General features: G+C 41.2%; 2 protein-coding genes across 6 annotated transcripts in view; both read left to right on the top strand.

Moving 5' to 3' along the window:
* BST1 (bone marrow stromal cell antigen 1) overlaps nt 1-19,977 on the top strand; it is a 249,487-nt gene that overhangs the window by 40,641 nt on the left and 188,869 nt on the right.
* CC2D2A (coiled-coil and C2 domain containing 2A) overlaps nt 1-19,977 on the top strand; it is a 183,485-nt gene that overhangs the window by 117,215 nt on the left and 46,293 nt on the right. For all 5 annotated transcript variants that reach the window (XM_082389471.1, XM_082389468.1, XM_082389467.1 and 2 more), the window contains 3 exons: nt 3,805-3,982; nt 15,636-15,792; nt 18,348-18,495. In XM_082389471.1, coding sequence (XP_082245597.1) covers nt 3,805-3,982; nt 15,636-15,792; nt 18,348-18,495 — 483 coding nt within the window. The remainder of the gene's footprint in view (nt 1-3,804; nt 3,983-15,635; nt 15,793-18,347; nt 18,496-19,977) is intronic.

Below are 19,977 nucleotides of genomic sequence, written 5' to 3'. Positions count from 1 at the left end.
GAGGTCAGATCCCAGGGAGAGGACTGGGGTTGGCTGCATGAACACAGCCTGAAGGGGGCTAGTGCACCACAGCTGGCCAGGATGGAGTCCGGGAAAATGTCTGGAACTGCCTAAGAGGCAAGAGATCATTGTTTTGGGATGCGTGAGGAGAGGGGATACAGAGCACCGCCTAAACGAGCTCCAGAGACAGGCGCAAGCCATGGCTATCAGCGTGGACACCAGAGACGGGCATGAGACGCTAAGGCTGCTGCTGCCGCCACCAAGAAGCCTGTGTGCAAGTACAGGTCACTATCCACACCTCCCCTCCTGGGAGCCTGTGCAGCCCACCACTGCCAGCATCCCGTGATCCAGGGACGACTCCCCCTGGAGAACACAGGGTGCACCACAGGCTGTTGCAACGTTATGCTGGCCTCTGCCCCCACAGGCTCGCCCTGCATTCCATACTCCTCCCTCCCACCGGCCTGAGTGACACAGAACTTCCAAATTAGCCACTCCTTTAACCCCTTCCTGTCTGGGCAGGGAACAGACGCTCTCAGGCAACCTACAAGCAGAGGCCAAAATTTAAATTTGGGGCCAAATGCAAAGCTGAACCCCAGGAGCTGTGTGAACAAAGAAGAGAAAGGGAAATTTCTCCCAACAGCCTCAGAAGCAGCAGATTAACTCTCCACAGTCAACCTGATGTACCCTGCATCTCTGGAATACCTGAATAGATAACAAATCATTGCAAAATTGAGGCGGTGGACTTTGGGAGCAACTGCAGACTTGGGGCTTGCATTCTGCATCTAATTTGTTTCTGCTTTTATGTTTATTTTAGTTTAGTATTTAGAGCTTATTATCACTGGTAGACTTGTTTATTGATTTGGTTGCTCTCTTCCTTTTTTTTTAATATATATATTTTTTCATTTTTTTCTTTTTGTGACTGTGCATGTGTATGCTTCTTTGTGTGATATTGTCTGTATAGGTTTGTTTTTACCATTTGTCCTAGGTTCTGTCTGTCCTTTTTTATTTTTTATTTTTTTAGTATTGTTTTTAGCACTTATCATTGGTGGATTTGTTTTTTGGTTTGGTTGCTCTGTTTTTTCTTTCTTTCATTTTCTTTTTCTTTTTTTATTACTTTTTAATTTTTAATAATTTTTTTAATTTTAATAACTTTATTTTATTTTATTTTATTTTATTTTATTTCTTTCTTTCATTCCTGTTTCTTTTTTTTTTTCCATTTACTTCTGAGCCATGTGGCTGACAGGGTCTTGGTGCTCCGGCCGGGTGTCAGGCCTGTGCCTCTGAGTTGGGAGAGCCGAGTTCAGGACATTGGTCCACCAGAGACCTCCTGGCTCCACGTAATATCAAATGGCAAAAGCTCTCCCAGAGATCTCCATCTCAACGCTAAGACCCAGCTCCATTCAATGACCAGCAAACTACAGTGCTGGACACCCTATGCCAGACAACTAGCAAGACAGGAACACAACCCCCCCCCCATTAGCAGAGAGGCTGCCTAAAAGCATAATAAGCTCACACACACCCCAAAACAGACGACCGGACGCAGTCCTGCCCACCAGAAAGGCAAGATCCAGCCTCATCCACCAGAACACAGGCACCAGTCCCCTCCACCAGGAAGCCTACACAACCCACTGAACCAACCTTAGCCACTGGGAGCAGACACCAAAAACAACGGGAACTATGACCTGCAGCCTGCGAATAGGTGACCCCAAACACAGTAAGTTAAGCAAAATGAGAAGACAGAGAAAAACACAGCAGATGAAGGAGCAAGGTAAAAGCCCACCAGACCAAACAAATGAAGAGGAAATAGGCAGTCTACCTGAAAAAAAAAGTCAGAGTAACAATAGTAAAGATGAGCCAAAATCTTGGAAATAGAATGGAGAAAATACAAGAAACATGTAACAAGGACCTAAAAGAACTAAAGAGCAAACAAACAATGATGAACAACACAATAAATGAAATTAAAAATTCTCTAGAAGGAATCAATAGAAGAATAACTGAGGCAGAAGAACGGATAAGTGACCTGGAAGATGAAATAGTGGAAATAACTACCACAGAGCAGCATAAATAAAATAGAATGAAAAGAATTGAGGACAATCTCAGAGACCTCTGGGACAACGTTAAACACACCAACATTCGAATTATAGGGATCCCAGAAGAAGAAGAGAAAAAGAAAGAGACTGAGAAAATATTTCAAGAGATTATAGTTGAAAACTTCCCTAATATGGGAAAGGAAATAGTCAATCAAGTCCAGGAAGCACAGAGAGTCCCATACAGGATAAATAAAAGGAGAAACACGCCAAGACACATTAATTAAACTATCAACATTGCTAATCATTATAGAAATGCAAATCAAAACTACAATGAGGTATCACCTCACACCAGTCAGAATGGCCATCATCAAAAAATCTACAAACAATAAATGCTGGAGAGATTGTGGAGAAAAGAGAACCCTCTTGCACTGTTGGCGGGAATGTAAATCGATATAGCCACTATGGAGAACAGTATGGCGGTTCCTTAAAAAACTAAAAATAGAACTACAGTGTGACCTAGCAATCCCGCTACTGGGCATATTCCCTGAGAAAACCACAGTTCAAAAAGAGACGTGCCGCAATGTTCACTGCATCACTATTTACAATTGCCAGGACATGTAAGCAACCTAAGTGTCCATCGACAGATGAATGGATAAAAAAGATGTGGCACATATATACAATGGAATATTACTCAGCCATAAAAAGAAATGAAATTGAGTTATTTGTAGTGAGGTGGATGGACCTAGAGTCTGTCATACAGAGTGAAGTAAGTCAGAAAGAGAAAAACAAATACCGTATGCTAACATGTACATATGGAATCTAAAAAAAAAAAAAAATGGTTCTGAAGAACCTAGGGGCAGGACAGGAATAAAGACACACACGTAGAGAATGGACTTGAGGACACGGGGATGGGGAAGTGTAAGCTGGAATGAAGTGAGAGAGTGGCATGGACTTATATACACTACCAAATGTAAAATAGATAGCTAGTGGGAAGCAGCTGCACAGCACAGGGAGATCAGCTTGGTGCCTTTTGTTCACCTAGAGGGGTGGGATAGGGAGGGTGGGAGGGAGACACAAGAGGGAGGAGATATAGGGATATATGTATATGTATAGCTGATTCACTTTGTTATAAAGCAGAAACTAACACACCATTGTAAAGCAATTATACTCCAATATAGATGTCAAAAAAAAAAAAAAAAAGAATGATATGCTTGCCAGGATACCTCCTATCTTCTATTGGGATTCAAATGACCTTTAAGAATAGGAACATTTCTTAATCCCCTGCAGCCAGTGAGCAGTGACTCACCATCGGAAAATGTTAAGAAAAAGCTTGGATCTTGGAAAAGCAGAGTTGACCCAACTGCTACAATATGCTATTATATTTTTTGGTTAAAACATCCTACCCAAACATAAATCACTACTAGCCTTTATGGTCTGAACTCACTCCATTTAACAAATAATATAATTCTGTTTACTTTAAACTTTGGGATACAAATGTAAGGATTGTTTGAAATAATTAAGGAGACCGTAGCACAGTGATGCTTGAGCACAGTTCTAAATCCCCTGTGGCCTTTTCAGGGCCTCTTATTTCATATCACACATACTATTATATTAAGCTCTGCGAGACCTATGGCTGCCTTGGTTCAATGAAGGCTAAAGTGACTGAAACTCCAGCTCCAGTGTATCTTATTCTGGTCAGTGCTCATTTGTCGAACACTCCAGTTATACTTAGTAAAGGAATACTGACCCACCAGTGAATGGTCTCACTCTGCAGGGTGGAGGTCTTGCGAAGGGAAGATGTCAAGAGGCGCTCGCTGTATTTAAAGGTGACCTTCAACAACAAGGAAGTGTCCAGGACCGACAGTCGGCCGCTTGGGGCTGACTTCCGTGTTCACTTTGGACAGATTTTCAACTTGCAAATAGTCAACTGGCCGGAGAGTTTAACACTGCAGGTACATATTTTAATTATAGTCACTGCCCCAAGAATTTTTGGTCATCACAGGTGTGAGATGGTTTTAAATCATCCAATGGCTATGCTGGTGTCCTGATAGATTCTCAAGGGGAACAGAAGGTCAGCTCCTCCTGGGCACGTCTTAAGGTCTTGGCAGAAAAGATCTGTTACCCCACTTGGCTCCTAGAAATGCTGGCAGAGTAACTGGCCACAGTGCTCAAGTGTGTGTCTCTAGACGAGGTGGGGGGATGAGGGAGGATGGGGGACGGTGGAGAGGTCTCTGGCTCATTCATCGGAGAACTTCAAGGTCACGCTGTGCCAAGATCCCAGCATAATATACCAGAGAAATCAACTTCTATAATCACAGGTGGTTATAATGGGGGGTTGGGGTACAGGTGCTAGGATCCCCCAAAATAAATAAAGCTCCCCACTAGCCTAAATGCCACCATTAGCAATATATTTATTTGTGTCTGTTTTAGTTTCCTAAGGCTGCCATAATGAAGCACCACAAACTTGGTGACTTAAGACAACAGCCATTTATTCTCTCACTGTTCTGGAGGCCCTGAAGTCTGAAATCAAGGTGTCAGTAGGGCTGTGCTCCCTCCAAAAGCTCTAGAGAAGAACCCTTCCTGCCTCTTCAGCTCCTGGTGATTCCAGGTGTTCCTTGGCTTGTGGTAGCATCACTCCCATCTCTGCTTCCATCTACACATGGCCTTCTCATGTCTGTGTGTCCTTTTTGGTCTCTTACAAGGACACTCTCGTTGGACTTAGGACCCACCCTAATCCAGTATACGCTCCTCTGGATCTTTAACTAATTACACCTGGAAACACCCTATTTCCAAATAAGGTCACATTCTGTGGTTCCAGGTGGACATGAATTTTTAGAGGACACTATTCAGTCTACTACAGTGTCTTAGGCTTGCTGTTCTTATGGCGAAACCTCTCTTATGATGCTGACAGATTCTCTTTTATGATACTAATAGGCATGTTACTTAGGCTTGCAAATATGTGGCACAGGTGCCTTTGTTTGCCATCTACCACCCACGCAGAAATCACTTATCCTCATCCACCACTTGTGCAGAAATTTCTCATTCTTATCCACCACCCTGGCCAGAGATGACAATTGATCATGCTTATTTTCCCCCACTGAGCCTGGATATAACTTCAGAATCCTTCTCAACACTGTACTCCAGGCAGCTACTACCTACTGATTGTAATTGACATTAAGTCTGCAGATACAATTACAGCTATGTAATTATTAAAATATTTAAATACTTCTCTACTGAATAGCAAAGAGTTTCCATCCTGGACCCCCAAAATGCCACCCTGGCCACATAGACCCCACTCCCAAGACCCTCTGGACCTTCTTACAATGGACCAGTTAAAGGGTATGTCTGAACAAGGTTAATGCCTCCAGGACCCTGTTCCCTTGTACGGTAACAGCTCTTGTGATTGGTCAGCACTTGGCTGTGAGTACTGTTCAACGTTTTGAATATCAACCCCTGTCTAGACTCAGGTAGTTGAAAACCTTCTAAAACTGGTAGAGGAAGTTTGAAACAGCTAAGATAGGGGGTTATTTTGACAGTGGGAAGGAAGCACAGTAGAAATGCTCAGAATGAAGTAGGGATGCCAAGAAATGAGACGGTGACCCTGAACGGGTCAGCACTGGGCACCCAAGGTCAACCACCTGGGTTTGGGGCTTTCCAGAGACTGTGGCAATTTTGTCCTTCTCCTTTCATCCCTGATCTGGGGGTGGTGAGGGCTGAGGGTGATCCTCATGTACAAAGCACCTAGCATCATGACTCAAGCCAAATTCCTTTGCTGTGCTGATAACAGCATTGATAGCTACAAAATTGGAAAATGTTTTTCTGGAAAGTTTAGTGCCAGGCTTAGTCCAGTCACTCATATAATTCTGCAAAAACCCATCTGATTTTTAAGAAAATGTCTATGTATTTGGGAACTTAAGAAAACCAGAAAAAGAACTTACTTTGCTGCTCAACTTAATATGGGTGAGAGGAGAAAGTAAGGAGATTTTGTTAAAGTAAAGAATGATAGGAGAAAGGGGATTGAATGCGGAGCTTTGGTGAAAATGTGAGTTTTTCTTAAGCCTGAAAATTCCCTATGAATCTCCGTGGGAAAATAATCTCTACATTTCTGCATGATGGGGTGATGGTACCTGAAGGTGAGAGCAGAGAGTCACCCAGCTCTGCACTGGGAAGGGAAGCCAAGGGCACCTCCAGGGGGATGGCCGGTGGGCTTGCCTGGTACTAACAACCCTGCCCGTGGTGCCAGGTCCACGCCGACTGTCTGTCCCCTCTCCTCTGGAGCCCTTGCTGAGCCTGACTGCCTACGCGGAGGGCTCCTCTTCCTCCGTCCTCTTAGCAAAGTTGTGTCTGAGGGGCTCTGGGATCCTGCTGACTGGGTTTCATCCCAGCATCTCTCCCTGTGAGAGGCACCATTATTTGAGTCACTTAACTACGAGGCACCATGGATCCAAAGACACAATCCCATTTCAGATTTGTTGAAATTAGAAAATCTGGTATTCTTTGTACCACTAACACCTGATTAAGAGAGGCCTTTCTTAGCCAGAGGTTCTCTGCAGTGCAGAGCCTGAAGGCAGTGTGTTTCTGTTTGCATGGCGAAGGGCTTTGGAACATTTAAAATCCAACTGCCTTTGGGCGGAGGGTCACACCCTGCTGGTTCTGAAGCCCCACATCTTTGCTGCTTCCCACATGAACCCTCCTGCCCTGGCCCTGCACACTTGCGTGTGCTTAAGCTACAGTTTAAAGCAAGACTTAACTGCACAGGGAAAACTGTCTAAGTGAAGAATAAAACTTGATGGAGAAAGTAAATAAACACAAACTCCAAAAGCCAGCTCGATGCTTTGCTGTCACCTGCTCGTCACCATGAGAGGTTGCTGGGGGGCCCTTAAGAGTCTTAACCTGTTCCACATCCACAGAATAGCAAAGATTTCAGCTATGCAGAGTTTGCCCCCTTGTTTGAGATTCATCCTTGACTCCTCCTCCCCCTTCCTCCCCTGCCGAGGAAAAACTGATGTTGAGGAAGACCGAGATTCACGTGAGAAGATCAGATAGAGAGCTAGAGTGAGGCCGGGGAGAGCAGCAGACAGAACACGGCAGGTAGGAAGGACTGGGGGCCTCGGAAAGAGACCCTCCCACCCTGAAGCTAGTGCGAAGGACAGGAGAGAAGGCCCTGGCATCCGAGTGTCCGGCCTGCGTCCCTGTTGGTTGGTGAGAGCTCAGACCACCTGGCCAGTCTGTGAACCCCTCTCCCACTCTGGGCCATTCTAAATGTTCTGAATTACCGTGTAAGGAAAGACATCCTTCACCTCCCACTAATGTACCAGGACTTTATTTCACATATATTCTAAAACATAAAGGAAGCCTCCTATACTATCTCCCATTGACTCTCTTGAATATTAACTTGCTATGGATGTTACAATCAAAACAATGTTTTAAAGTAATGTGAAAAGGGTATTCTCTAAAATATTATGAAATGAATTTTTAAATAAAAAAACAAAACTTTATCCTACAATATTAAGAATATACTTGTAAGCTATTATCTTGGCCTTAAGAGCTGAATCATGTCATCTTCTTTAAAAAATTACAAATTAAAGGAGTCTTGGGTAAGTTCTTAAACTATCCATAAAGATTGGATAACTGATCAAATTACATATCATAATGGCTCAATGGCCTAATTTTTTATAATTGAGTAGTGGTTATAGATGAAATTAATTTAGAGGATATTGTATTTCGACTGTCTAGGAATAGTACTGTGCCATTTGGAAATTTTCCATATAACTGCAAGTTTTGAATTAGGGAAGTTTCAAGGATTACTGGCAACTTCAGGAGGGTAAGAAAAATCACCTTAAATGCATCTGTTTATGCCAGTGCTATCAAATTTCTTTAGAGGGTAATGTGTTTCAGAAAATGTTCCAAGATTGTCAGAACTATAATGCGTCAGTTGATGACTCAACAACCAAGCCCTGAATGTTGTGTAATTGTTGAGAGCCAGCTGAGGGTCTGATGCTGAGCCAGAAGTGTAGCGGAGCGTTGGAAGCCATGTATACAGGGAAGGGAGGTACACACGGCCCTGTCTCAGGGAGCTTTAAATCCAGCTAGGAGATGCGAGAGAGACAACTACAAAGAAGCAACGCTCAGCGCAGTACAATACACAGGACTGTTGAAGGGAACTGTGTTGATTGTGGTGTTTGACTTCTTGCATGTTTTGAACCACAAGACTCAGTGTTTCCTAGCCAGGCTTGAGACAGGAAAGCCAGGGCAGCCCTACAAAGCAGAAGATAAGTCCACAGGCTGGCCCAGAAAGCCAGGAGTGAGGGGATGGGGTTGGGCCCTCACAGCGGAAACGGGAGGAAGGAATCAATTAGAGCAACACTGCAGCCTTGAAAGAAGGATTGACAGGACTTGATGATGGTTTGACTAGAGGGAGTAAAAAGAAAAGGAATCAAAGTTGGCCCCAAGGGAAGGGTGAGATGGGACTTCACAGGATGGGAGCTGGAATGGGACCAGAGCCCTTCCAGAAAGGTCTTGAAAAGGTCTGGCTTCTGAGGTCATTCCAAAATAAATGCTTGGTGTTTCACAAAAATGAAGTTTGATTTAGAAATAAAAAAGCTTTGTGATAATGACCTTCACTTCCTTATCATTCACATCTATAATATCACCCCATATTCATCTTCTTGACTCCCCAAAACTAACAGCTGTTGTATAATACTGCTGGGTGGCTTTGAAATATCTTAGCATTATTATTTTTTCCTTATGAATTAGTCCTGTTGAGCTTTCATATTCCTGGCATGCAGATTGAGATAGGGAACTTTTCCTTTTAACCAAGTTGGCAATAACTCGAGTTTCCCTTTCCAGAGCCTCTCCTGATTTCTCTGGCTCTTCTGCAGAATTGCACTCTCCACGTGGGAAAAGCAATCCTCTTTGGACAAGTGTCCTTGATAACCCTCCTGTAACTCACTGGGACAGGGGGAGAGAAAATAAAAGATACCAAAAGGAGACTCCCTCCCAGAAGCCTGGCAGGGAAAGGAAGGAGGGAAATGGATCAGGGGTCTGAAAGGAGACTGTGGTTTACTTTAGGGTGTAGTTGACTGGAACACATTTGTCAGCTGTGGAAAAAGAAGCCAGTCCAGAAAAGATTGATGACTTGGAAAATAAAAAGGAAGGTTGTAGGGGGAGTGGGTGGGAGAAAGGAAGGAAAGAGGGTGGGAGTGTTGAGGGAAGGAATGCCACAGGATACTGGGAGGGGTGGGATCAAGACAGAATAGCATGGTCCTTTGAGTCAAGAGTGATGACACAAGGGACGGGGTGGAGGGCTGGCCGTAAGGGGGTTCACCTCCAATGCCCACAGCCTTTTCAGTGAAGGAAGGGAGTCTGTGGGCACAAGAGTAAGGAAGGTTTGATCCAACACTGAAGGGAAATGGGGACATCAACCAAGAGACAATTAACAGACTGGGCGATAACATCACCGGTGGCTGAGATTACAGGACAGCCACTTATACCAAATCCAGCACCACCATGTGCAAAATATGAAACTGCTGTGTTTTGTTTTGCTTTGTTTTGTTTAGGTTTTTAAATAAGAGAAACATGACTTAAGACCATGCAGTATAAACTACTTCACGATGGATTCTTTTTTATCTAAACTTAATGCCCCTACGTTTCTAAGGTTTGTCTTATCTATACAGTTCTAAATACCGTTAGCAGGTAAATCTGCACCAGAGTGTTGAGTTAAAGCAAACACCATTCCAAATGCAGGAGAAGTTAATAAGAATCACATAAATAGTTCCAATTTGGTAGCAGTTGATCGAATTGCTATTCTGAATTCACTGCTGCCTTGCTTTATACAACAGGAATTTTTGAACAGTTGAACATAAATTATATTTCCTGCCTTGTTTCTTCATTAACATTCCACCTTCAAACACACATACACAAACACTCATTTTTCTCAGAGCAGTGCTTCTCAATGGAGATTATGTTGCCCCCCCCCCGGTGGGGGGCGCCTTTGGGCAACGTCTGGAGACATTTTAATGATCACAAGTGGTGAGGAGCTACTGGCACCTCTAATAAGTCGAGGCCAGAGATGCTGTTAAACATCTTACAGTGTACAGGACAGTATACTGCAACAAAGAATTGTTCAGCCCCAAATGTCAACAGTGCTGAGGTTGAGAACCCCTGACTTAGAAAACAAAAATTAAACTTAATTATACAAAAAGTGATTTGAAAATACCTATAAAGCCCAAAGTGCCCATTTTCTGATTTTTAAAAATAGCATTTCATCCTAGCATTAAATAGAACTGCTATTTAAAAAGTTAGGGTGTCTTGAAAAGACAGATCTTACATGTTAAAGTTTAATTTAAATAAAAGAAATTCTTATTTTACAAAACTTACTAACATCAACTGGCTACCTTAAAAAAGTAGGGTAAAAAGTTTAGGAAATTTTTGGATTTTTTTTTTTTTTTTGGCTTTGTGGGATGGTATCCATTTTTCCCTATTTAAAAAAAAAAGTTGATAATTACCTTCTGAGACAGTAGTCCCAATCAGCAAACCCTCCATTCCCCCAGAGTTTGTAGTTGCCTCTGTCCTACAGACTCAGCACCAAGACTCTCCAATTCATTTCCTCTCTGACACTAGACAGGAATGTGTTTCCGGAGACGGGGAAACAGACCCTTCCACTGACATCTACCAGAAATGCCCTTTATGTAGTAACTGCGTGTTTTATTGGCCATCGTTAACCGTGGTGACCAGCACAGGCACATCCACAAGGAACTAAAAATCAAAACAGAAGCTCAGAAGCATCTCTTAAGGTCCTTCCACAATAAAATACTTGATAAACTATTAAAGTGTAGCGGGGATATTTTTGCAAAGCCACTGGAGTCAGATAATATAGAAACTTTGTCCTGTGCAGCTGAGTAAACAAACACTGAATGCAATTATGGAAGGGGATATAAGGAATCTGAAAAATACTTGGATTTGTTTTTATTTTTAGATGTGTTTCACACCCTGATTTAGTTGCCCTGGGTGTTGGGCTGTTTGGGAATTCATTAGTCATAGGAGTGGTTAAGAGAGACACAAAGTCAGGCAAAATTTAACTAAATACTAAATACTGCATTTATGTCATCTTGTGAAGCATTTTACCAGCATAAATGGTATTTTCTGACAGTTGGTATGGTTTCTATTGCCTTAACTTGAAGGGTTTTATTAGCTCCTGATTTTTTTAAAGCATTTAAGGTTTAATGTAGTTTGTTTTTCACCTCCTTGCCTTTGGGTTCGCAGAAATATAGATGATTTAATTATAAATATGGACTATGCCATAAAATTCCTATAAGGCCTCAGAAACTTAATGTCTTCCTTGAAAAAAAATAGTGTGTCTTGAAAAGACATTCTTACAAGTTAAAATTTATGTTAAATAAAAGAAAGTCTTTTGTCATAAAGCTGAATAAAATCAATTGGCCAACAAGATTTAATGAGATATTTGGGAAATGTAATCATGTTTATGAAAGACCTTTGTAAACTTCAAAGTATTATAAAAATGCACATGCTTGTTGTCAATTGTATGCCCAAACGAAAAGGGAAGAAACATTTATTGAGCTCATACAGAGGGAAAGAGACTTTTCATCCATCTCACCTAAACTGCACCACTGCCTTCCTGCTGAGCTTTGGGTAACATCCTCATTTTACAATGAAAGCAAAAGTGAGGGGAATGTCATGCCCAAGGTCACACAGCACAGCCAGTAAGTTGCAATGTCAGGATTCAGTCCCAGACCAGTTGAACCACAAGGTTGCCCTGTCCTGTCCACCACACTGCCCTCCGCAGGCTGTGGGAGGAGCTGACAGTCACGTGGGGAGTAAAACAAGTCAGGTAAAAAAAATCTGAGAGCCATACTACACCCAAGTCTACCAGCTGTTCAGAGAAGAAAACAATTCCATTCCACGGGTTTATCATCTAACAACTTACTTCTATTAACAGTTCTATGTTTAACCTTTTGAGGAACTGCCAGATTGCTTTCCAAAGTGGCTGCATTATTTTACATTCCCACCAGCAGTGTGTGTTTCCATTTTCTCCACATCCTTGCCAACACTTGTTATCATTTGCCTTTTTGATTGCAGCCCTCCTTGTGGGTGTGAAATAGTATCTCAGTGTGGTTTTGCTTTGCATTTCCTTGACGGATAATGATGTTGATCATTCATACAAGCATTATTCATAATAGTCAAAAAGTGGAAACAACCCAAATACCCATCAAGTAAAATGTGACATAGCCACACATTGGAATATTATTTGGCAATAAAAAAAGAACGAAGTACTGATACATGGTACAACATGGCTGATTCTTTAAAGCATTAAGAATGAAAGCTAAGTGAAAGAAGTCAGTTCAGTTACAAAGAATCACAAGGTGTATGAGTCCATTTACTTAAAATGTCCAGAATAGGCAGAGCTATAGAGACAGAGTATATTTGTGGTTGCCTAGGGCTGTCGGGAAGGGGAGGTGAAAAGGGAAATAATGGCTAACGGGTATGAGAGTTTTGTCAGGGTGACGAAATGTTCTAAAATTGATTGTAGTGTTATTTTTCTGGATTTTGTGAGTTTATAGCATTTGTCAGCTTTTTAAAATTTATACTTTGTTGTGATTTGTTCTCATTCTAAATAAATAGTCTCTTCTGTAAAAATAAATAAATAAATAAATTTTGTCTACAAAATCAGAAAAAAAAAAAAAAACAAACAGTTAACCTGCTCCCTTCTAAATATATTAATTCACAGATGGTAGGTACTGAGCAGTCAAAGGGAAATCAAACAAGATCCCTACTCTCAGGAATCTCACCATCCAGTAAGACAAATGATGCATAAACAACGAATTTCAATAGAGGGGATAAGCATTCCCACAAGGAAATCACAGGGAAAGGTGGTGGCACCTAAGGAAGTATGGGTGGGCATGTGGCAGGTCTCACTCAGTGTCCAGTACAGCAGGGGCACCTTCCAGGGAGGTAAAGCCCCTGCACGAAGTGGGCAGTGCACCCTCGCCTTGCTGAGAGACCAAGCCCCTTGAGAATCTGAGAGGAAGTCAGAGACAGGAAGAGTTCGGTGGTCTTTTGATCACGATGGCCCATGCTAAGGTGATCCTTTAACCTTTGACTGTAGCCATTGTTTTTATAGCACTTCCATGTTTTGTGGTTCTTTCATTCAGATTTTAAATTATCTTTCAGTCATTATTTCTCACCAATCTATCTAAAGTAATTATACTTTATGGATCATGGTTATGGCTTTAAAAGGTTTCTTAATTGTTTAATCACCTTTCTGATTTTCCTTGACCAATGAGGAAGATGTAAGAAAAAGTGTACGAGTTTTGAAGTGAAACAGTTGTAGATTCAAATCGCAGCTTTGTGACTTAAGAGATGAGGGACTAGGGGAAGTTTCTCCCCTTTGTCGAGCCACACACATCCATAATCTAGAATTGCTGGGTCTGTTATCTCTCTTAATCTTTACCACAAACTGTCCTTCATAGGATTGTGGTTAAGATTAAACGAGATAACAGATGGCTTCATACAAAGGAATGTCTCAGTGAATTAAAATTTGGGGGGGAAGTACAAAAAATTTTAAAGAAAAACCCACCATTTTCTCAGACTGAAACTTGATGCCGGTGAGTTCATAATTGAATAGGTCAAACCAAGGTCTCCTGTGCAATAAACAACAACCTGCTACATATTCTTTAAGGTCTGTGATATTATAAAACGGCAGGTTCTTATGAGAGGTTGAGGTAAGCAAAAAAAATGGCCGTCCTTTCTCCATTAGAGTTCTGAGCCAATACAAATATAGAGAAAAAGTGTTAAAAAATGTAAAAAGAGAGGGGGATCACCTATAAATTAATAGAGCCTTGAGGGACATACCAATCAATTGCAATGTATGGAATAAATTGTGATATTAATTCAAAGTAATTTTTTGAGACTCTAAGGAGCATTTGAAACTTACTGATATTTGACGTTATTAAGGAATTGCTGTGATAATAGTATTGTAATTATGCCTTTTTATATCCTTCTCTTTTAGAGATACATATTGAAAAATTTACAGTAAAATGATGTCTGAGTTCAAAATACTGGTGGAGAGTCAAATGGTTGAAAGTGTAGATAAAACCAGATTGGCCATAAGTTAATGGTAATTGAAGCTAGGTAGGTGATGGGTTCATGGTATATTATTCTTCTAAGATTACATATATTTGAAATTTTCCCTAAAAGATGTTTTTAATAAGGAAAAAAATATCACCTATCTACTGATAAAGATGAATTTGGAGAGCATGGCTTAAATGTGCCACTCATGGGCTTCCTGCTGAGCCCCTGAATTAGGCAGAGGTAAGCCCTGCACAATCACAGGTTTCTTGGTGCACCCAGCCTGTTAGAATACCTCACAGTGGTACTAAGTCTGGGGTTTTGAGTTCAGTTCCTATGCAGCCTCTGCTTTGTCTTTGCCCCAGTAGCCCCTCAAAGCTCAATCAGCCATCTTGCAAATGTGAGCTGGTAGATACCAGGGAGATGAAGCCAGGACAGCAGTCCAGTACAAATCCATCCTCATCCTTATCCTTGGAAAAGAATTCATATCACATGATACGGGGAGGGTAGGCAGAGAGGCTCCACAGTGTCATTTTTGTGCATTCAGGTGCTAAATGGAAAGTATTAATCAGAGGGAACTCTATTGCATAAGAGGAAAAATAGGAGTACTTAATTTGTAGAAATAAAAGAGTAAAATCTGCATTTTAGAGAAATGTATACCAGCCAGAGAGGCCTCATGGGAAGAAAGAATAAAACATAGAAAGGAAGCCAGCAGAGCTGTGGAATATTTTATCTTTTACCACAAAAGAAATGACCCAAGAATACAGGGGAAGAATACAAAAGAAATGACCCAAGAATACAGGGAAGCAGAGGGTCCTACTGAGACTGTATTGTATATTCATAATCTGTGGTTGCCCTGGCAATGGGTCCTTCATCTCATGGTGATGGCATTACAGTAAGACACACCACAGTAATTAGTATCAGAGTTACAGGTGGTCAAGTTAGCTCCATTTTGGGAGAAGGTCTGAGAAGAAGCTGGATAGGATTTCAGCAACTAACAAATAAAATGAGGTCTTGAAGGAAAGAACTTTGAGAGATTTACCCAATAACAGATTTGAACCTGATACCCTAGAGTACTTCTAGGTATGGTGCGTTTCCTACTGACTTTGAGGTTGGTGCAGATAATAAACCATCTAGTGACATGTCCATATTGTCCCACCTTTCAACCTGATGGCGTTTCTCTCTGAAATAATCTGAACCAGGAGAAAGAGGAAGCCCATTCTCCAAACTACTGTGTATTAGTCTGACATAGAAACAATTGCAGTCGCCTGATAATTTGATTAACCTCTCTACCCCAGGAGATTAGGCCAGGCAAGAGGACAGGGTGCCAACAACGTGACCATAAATAGGGTATAACCTGGTCTCCATGGAGACCATAGCAACACAACTCAACTTTCCACTCTGAGATGGGCGCTCTTGACTAGAACAGTGACCAGCACAGAAAAATGTACTCATTATCTGGGAGTGAGCACCCTTTATTGCTGTTTTTATTTGGCTGTTTCCCTTCCTCAATTTCAGGTATATGAAACAGTTGGACACAGTGGTACCACCTTGCTAGCAGAAGTGTTTCTGCCTATTCCTGAAACTACTGTCGTCACTGGAAGAGCTCCCACTGAAGAAGTGGAGTTTAGCAGTAACCAGCATGTGACACTGGACCACGAGGGAGTTGGCAGCGGTATGGAAAGCCTCATTGGCTCACGGATTCCTGGTCAAATTTGAACATATCTTTTTCTTTCACTTATCAGACAAGCAGACAATTATAAAATTGCTATCAGAAACTTAAATTAAAGCAATAATGATATACAATTTTTGGCAAAGTCATTTTTATATACTATGGGTGTCCAGAAAATTCATATAACTATGCAAGTGTAAAGTAGTTTTACCGTGTGAATTAAGGGCCTTTAGATTGCCTTTGACACCTTAATTCAACTTCTAGGAATCTTTCCTAAGAAAACAATTTGAAATGAAGGCAAAACTTTGTGCATAAAAAAAAATGTACCTCACAGTGTTATTTGTAAGGCTGAAAAGTTTGAAATAAATAATAGGGGGATTATTAAATAATATTCTCTCTTATCTTCTTCTACAATTCTGATTAAATATATGATGGACCATCTCACTCTGTCCACCATGTTTTTTAACCTCTCTTTAATATACTTGACATCTCTTTTTTTCACTTTTATATTCTGTGCAATTTCTTTAAGTCAGTCTTCCAAATCATGAATTCACTTTTTGGCTGTGTCCAGTCATTGAAACTCATCACTGCATTTTTCATTTCAATGATTGTATTCTTCACCTCTAGAAATTCTATTTAGTTTTTTTTTTTTTAAAGATCCTGTCATTTACCTGCTTAAATTTATTTATTTATTTATTTATATATATATATATATTTTTTTTTTTTTTTTTTTGGTTGTGTTGGGTCTTTGTTTCTGTGCGAAGGCTTTCTCTAGTTGCGGCAAGCGGGGGCCACTCTTCATCGCGGTGCACGGGCCTCTCACTATCGCGGCCTCTCTTGTTGCAGAGCACAGGCTCCAGACACGCAGGCTCAGTAGTTGTGGCTCACGGGTCTAGTTGCTCCGCAGCATGTGGGATCTTCCCAGACCAGGGCTCGAACCCGTGTCCCCTGCATTGGCAGGCAGATTCTCAACCACTGTGCCACCAGGGAAGCCCCCTCTATTTAGTTTTTTACAATCAGTGCTGACAACTTTTTGTCCTTTTCTGACACTGTCAATCATTTCTTTTATTCATTAATTCATTCATTTATTCTTTAAAACACATTAAAATATTTTTCAATATTCTGTATCTGATCATTCCAACACCTATCTGCTTATTAGTCTGATTCTGATTCTGTTTCCTCACGTGCCTGGTGATTTTTTATTATGAGAGCATATCTGGAACTTTATCTTCAAGAATTCTTTGAGTCTCAAAACTGATCACCAGTCTAAAAGTCTGGAGGCTTAAGCTTTTAGTTGCAGCTCTGCTACTGACAAGGTGTGTGATCCTAGTAATCATGTAACCTCTTTGAATATCATCTTCCTCATTCATAAAATGGATCTAATAATAACACCCTTAATGTCATATAGGGTTATTTTGAAGATCCAAGATGGAGTGTTCAGTATGAAGGAAAGATCTTTGAAAAACACAAAGATGCTGTTACAGGGTTAACAGTGGTAGAGTTTTTGTGTTAATAATATTAACTGGAACTCCCCAAAGCATGAAGTTGCTATATTTCATGCTTGAAAGTCTTTACTTACTTTACTTGATTAAATGCCCTGCCCCGAGACTTTTTTTATCACTAATGTCCAATCAGTGAGGGCCAAATCAGTGAGGCTTTACCGTCGCTACAATAGCTGAGCAATAGCATCTGTGGCGTGGTCAGTGTTTGCCAGGCATGTCTGAGTCTTTGCAAGTTTTACCTCACTTAACATGCTGTTCCTCACCCCAGGCACACTCTGACCTTAGGGCCTTTGCCTTTGTTCCTTCTGCCAAAAAGGCTCTTTCTCAAGATACCTACATGCCTCACTTGTGCTTTCTTCAGGCCCTTATTCAAAAGTGACTTCTCATGGAGCCCTCCCTGGCCACCCCGTCTGAAAGTTCAACCCCTGCCTCCTCCAAACATACATTTGCTATACACCTTCCCTAATTTGTTTCTCTTTTGCATTTATCACTCTTTTACATACTGCCCATGTCTCTTACTTATCTTGCTTATAACCTGTGTCTCCTACTTGAATGTAAACTCCATGAGAACAGGGATTCCTATCAGTTTTGTTTCTTTACTGCTATCTTTGTGACCAGAATAGTGCCAGCATGAAGTAGGAGCTCAAAGAAGTATCTACTGAATGAATGAATAAATGAATGTCTTCACAGTAATCCATAAAAGGGGGTACTATTATGTTCCTTATTTTATACACAATGAAACCAAGGTTCAGAGAAGTTAAGTAATTTGTCCACACAGCTGTTAAGTGGCAGAACCAGAATATACATGCAGTTGGTCCCATTCCAGAGTGCATCGTTCATTATAATGCCTACACTCTGCTGTCAAGAGATAGAGCCAAGTGGCTGATGGTGAGCATCATTCCCTGAAGAAGTTCAGTGATGTTGATTTGAATTATGTGTTCCATCCCCACCACTCCCACCCACTCTGTTCCATTTGTCTACTTTCTGCTTTCTTACTAGTACTGGGCTCACTCCCTCTTTCTAAACAACATCCTATTTAATCTGCTGTTTCCCCAGGAGTACCCTTCTCATTTGAAGCTGATGGTAGTAATCAACTGATTCTAATGACCTCAGGGAAAGTGTCCAACAGTGTGGCATGGGCCATTGGAGAAAATGGGATTCCTTTAATTCCTCCATTGTCACAGCAGAATATTGGATTTAGAAGGTAATGTATGGCTAGAATAAGCTGATGGGCAATGTCAGAATTGGCATGAACAATATCCAGTGGGAAAAAAGCTTGCAATATCACATTCTTTCCTTTTATTGTTATGTGCCAGTATTTTCAGGGTCTTTTTTTTTTTTATCAGTAAAGCACTTTACCTTATTTAATCTTCACCAATTAACTCTGTGAAGTATTCTTTTCCCAATTTCACAGATGGGGAAAGTGCATAGCACATACCTGTATATATCAATATTTGGCCCTAAGTAAAGGTTCATTGTGAATGATGATTGGTGTAGAACCTTCTGGTTATGTGAAAGTCCCTATTCTCAGTCCCCTTCCTTGATTGCTAGCGCTAGGTTTCTACTCAGAACAGCAGAAAGGGACTCTGGGCCTCACCAGTTCACTCCAGATGGACGGGCCCTCTCTCTTTGTGGTTGATGCCTGTCCAGGCAGCCTGGACTGTGTCTTGCTTCTGTCCTTCCCCAATAGATGTGTCTTGAGTGGATCATCTTACCACTGTTGTCTCAATTGCCTCCATAAAATAAAAGGACTTATCTTGATCACCAAGAAGACACTTCCCAAGTCAAAGACTGTCATTTTCAACGTGTGGAAAAACAGACTGGGGCTGGTTTTGTTCCCTTTACACCCTCTCCATTCAGTGCAAATGCTTGTATCCATGCGATAAAAACAACAAGGCCTTTCTCAGCCAGGACCCTGGCAGCATTTCCAGTGGAGGCTTGTTTATGCCTTTGAATATAAGCCTTTTGCATTGGTCTCATTGAGTTTTATGCTGGAGAAATTTCCTGGGGATGAAAGCTCCAGCTCCTCAGGAGAGGAGGTAAAACAGTGTGAGTGATGAGAGATGCGGCCCTGTTAATAAAGTCCCAACTCATAGAGGGAACCTACCTCAACATAATAAAGACCATATATGACAAACCCACAGCAAACATCATTCTTAATGGTGAAAAACTGAAAGCATTTCCTCTGAGATCAGGAACAAGATAAGGATGTCCACTCTCACCACTATTATTCAACACAGTTTTGGAAGTCCTAGCCATGGATATCAGAGAAGAAAAAGAAATAAAAGGAATACCAACTGGAAAAGAAGAAGTAAAACTGTCACTGTTTGCAGTTGACATGATACTATACATAGAGAATCCTAAAGATGCCACCAGAAAACTACTAGAGCTAATCAATGAATTTGGTGAAGTTGCAGGATACAAAATTAATGCACAGAAGTCTCTTGCATTCCTATAAACTATTGATGAAAAATCTGAAAGAGAAATTAAGGAAACACTCCCATTTACCATTGCAACAAAAAGAATAAAATACCTAGGAATAAACCTACCTAGGGAGACAAAAGACCTGTATGCAGAAAACTATAAGACACTGATGAAAGAAATTAAAGATGATACCAACAGATGGAGAGATATACCATGTTCTTGGATTGGAAGAACGAATATTGTGAAAATGACTATACTACCC

Source organism: Balaenoptera borealis, assembly GCF_965194805.1.
Source record: "Balaenoptera borealis genome assembly, chromosome: 4".
Taxonomy (NCBI): domain Eukaryota; kingdom Metazoa; phylum Chordata; class Mammalia; order Artiodactyla; family Balaenopteridae; genus Balaenoptera; species Balaenoptera borealis.
Note: the sequence above shows the minus strand (reverse complement) of the source record. Positions and strands in the feature narration are given on the sequence as shown.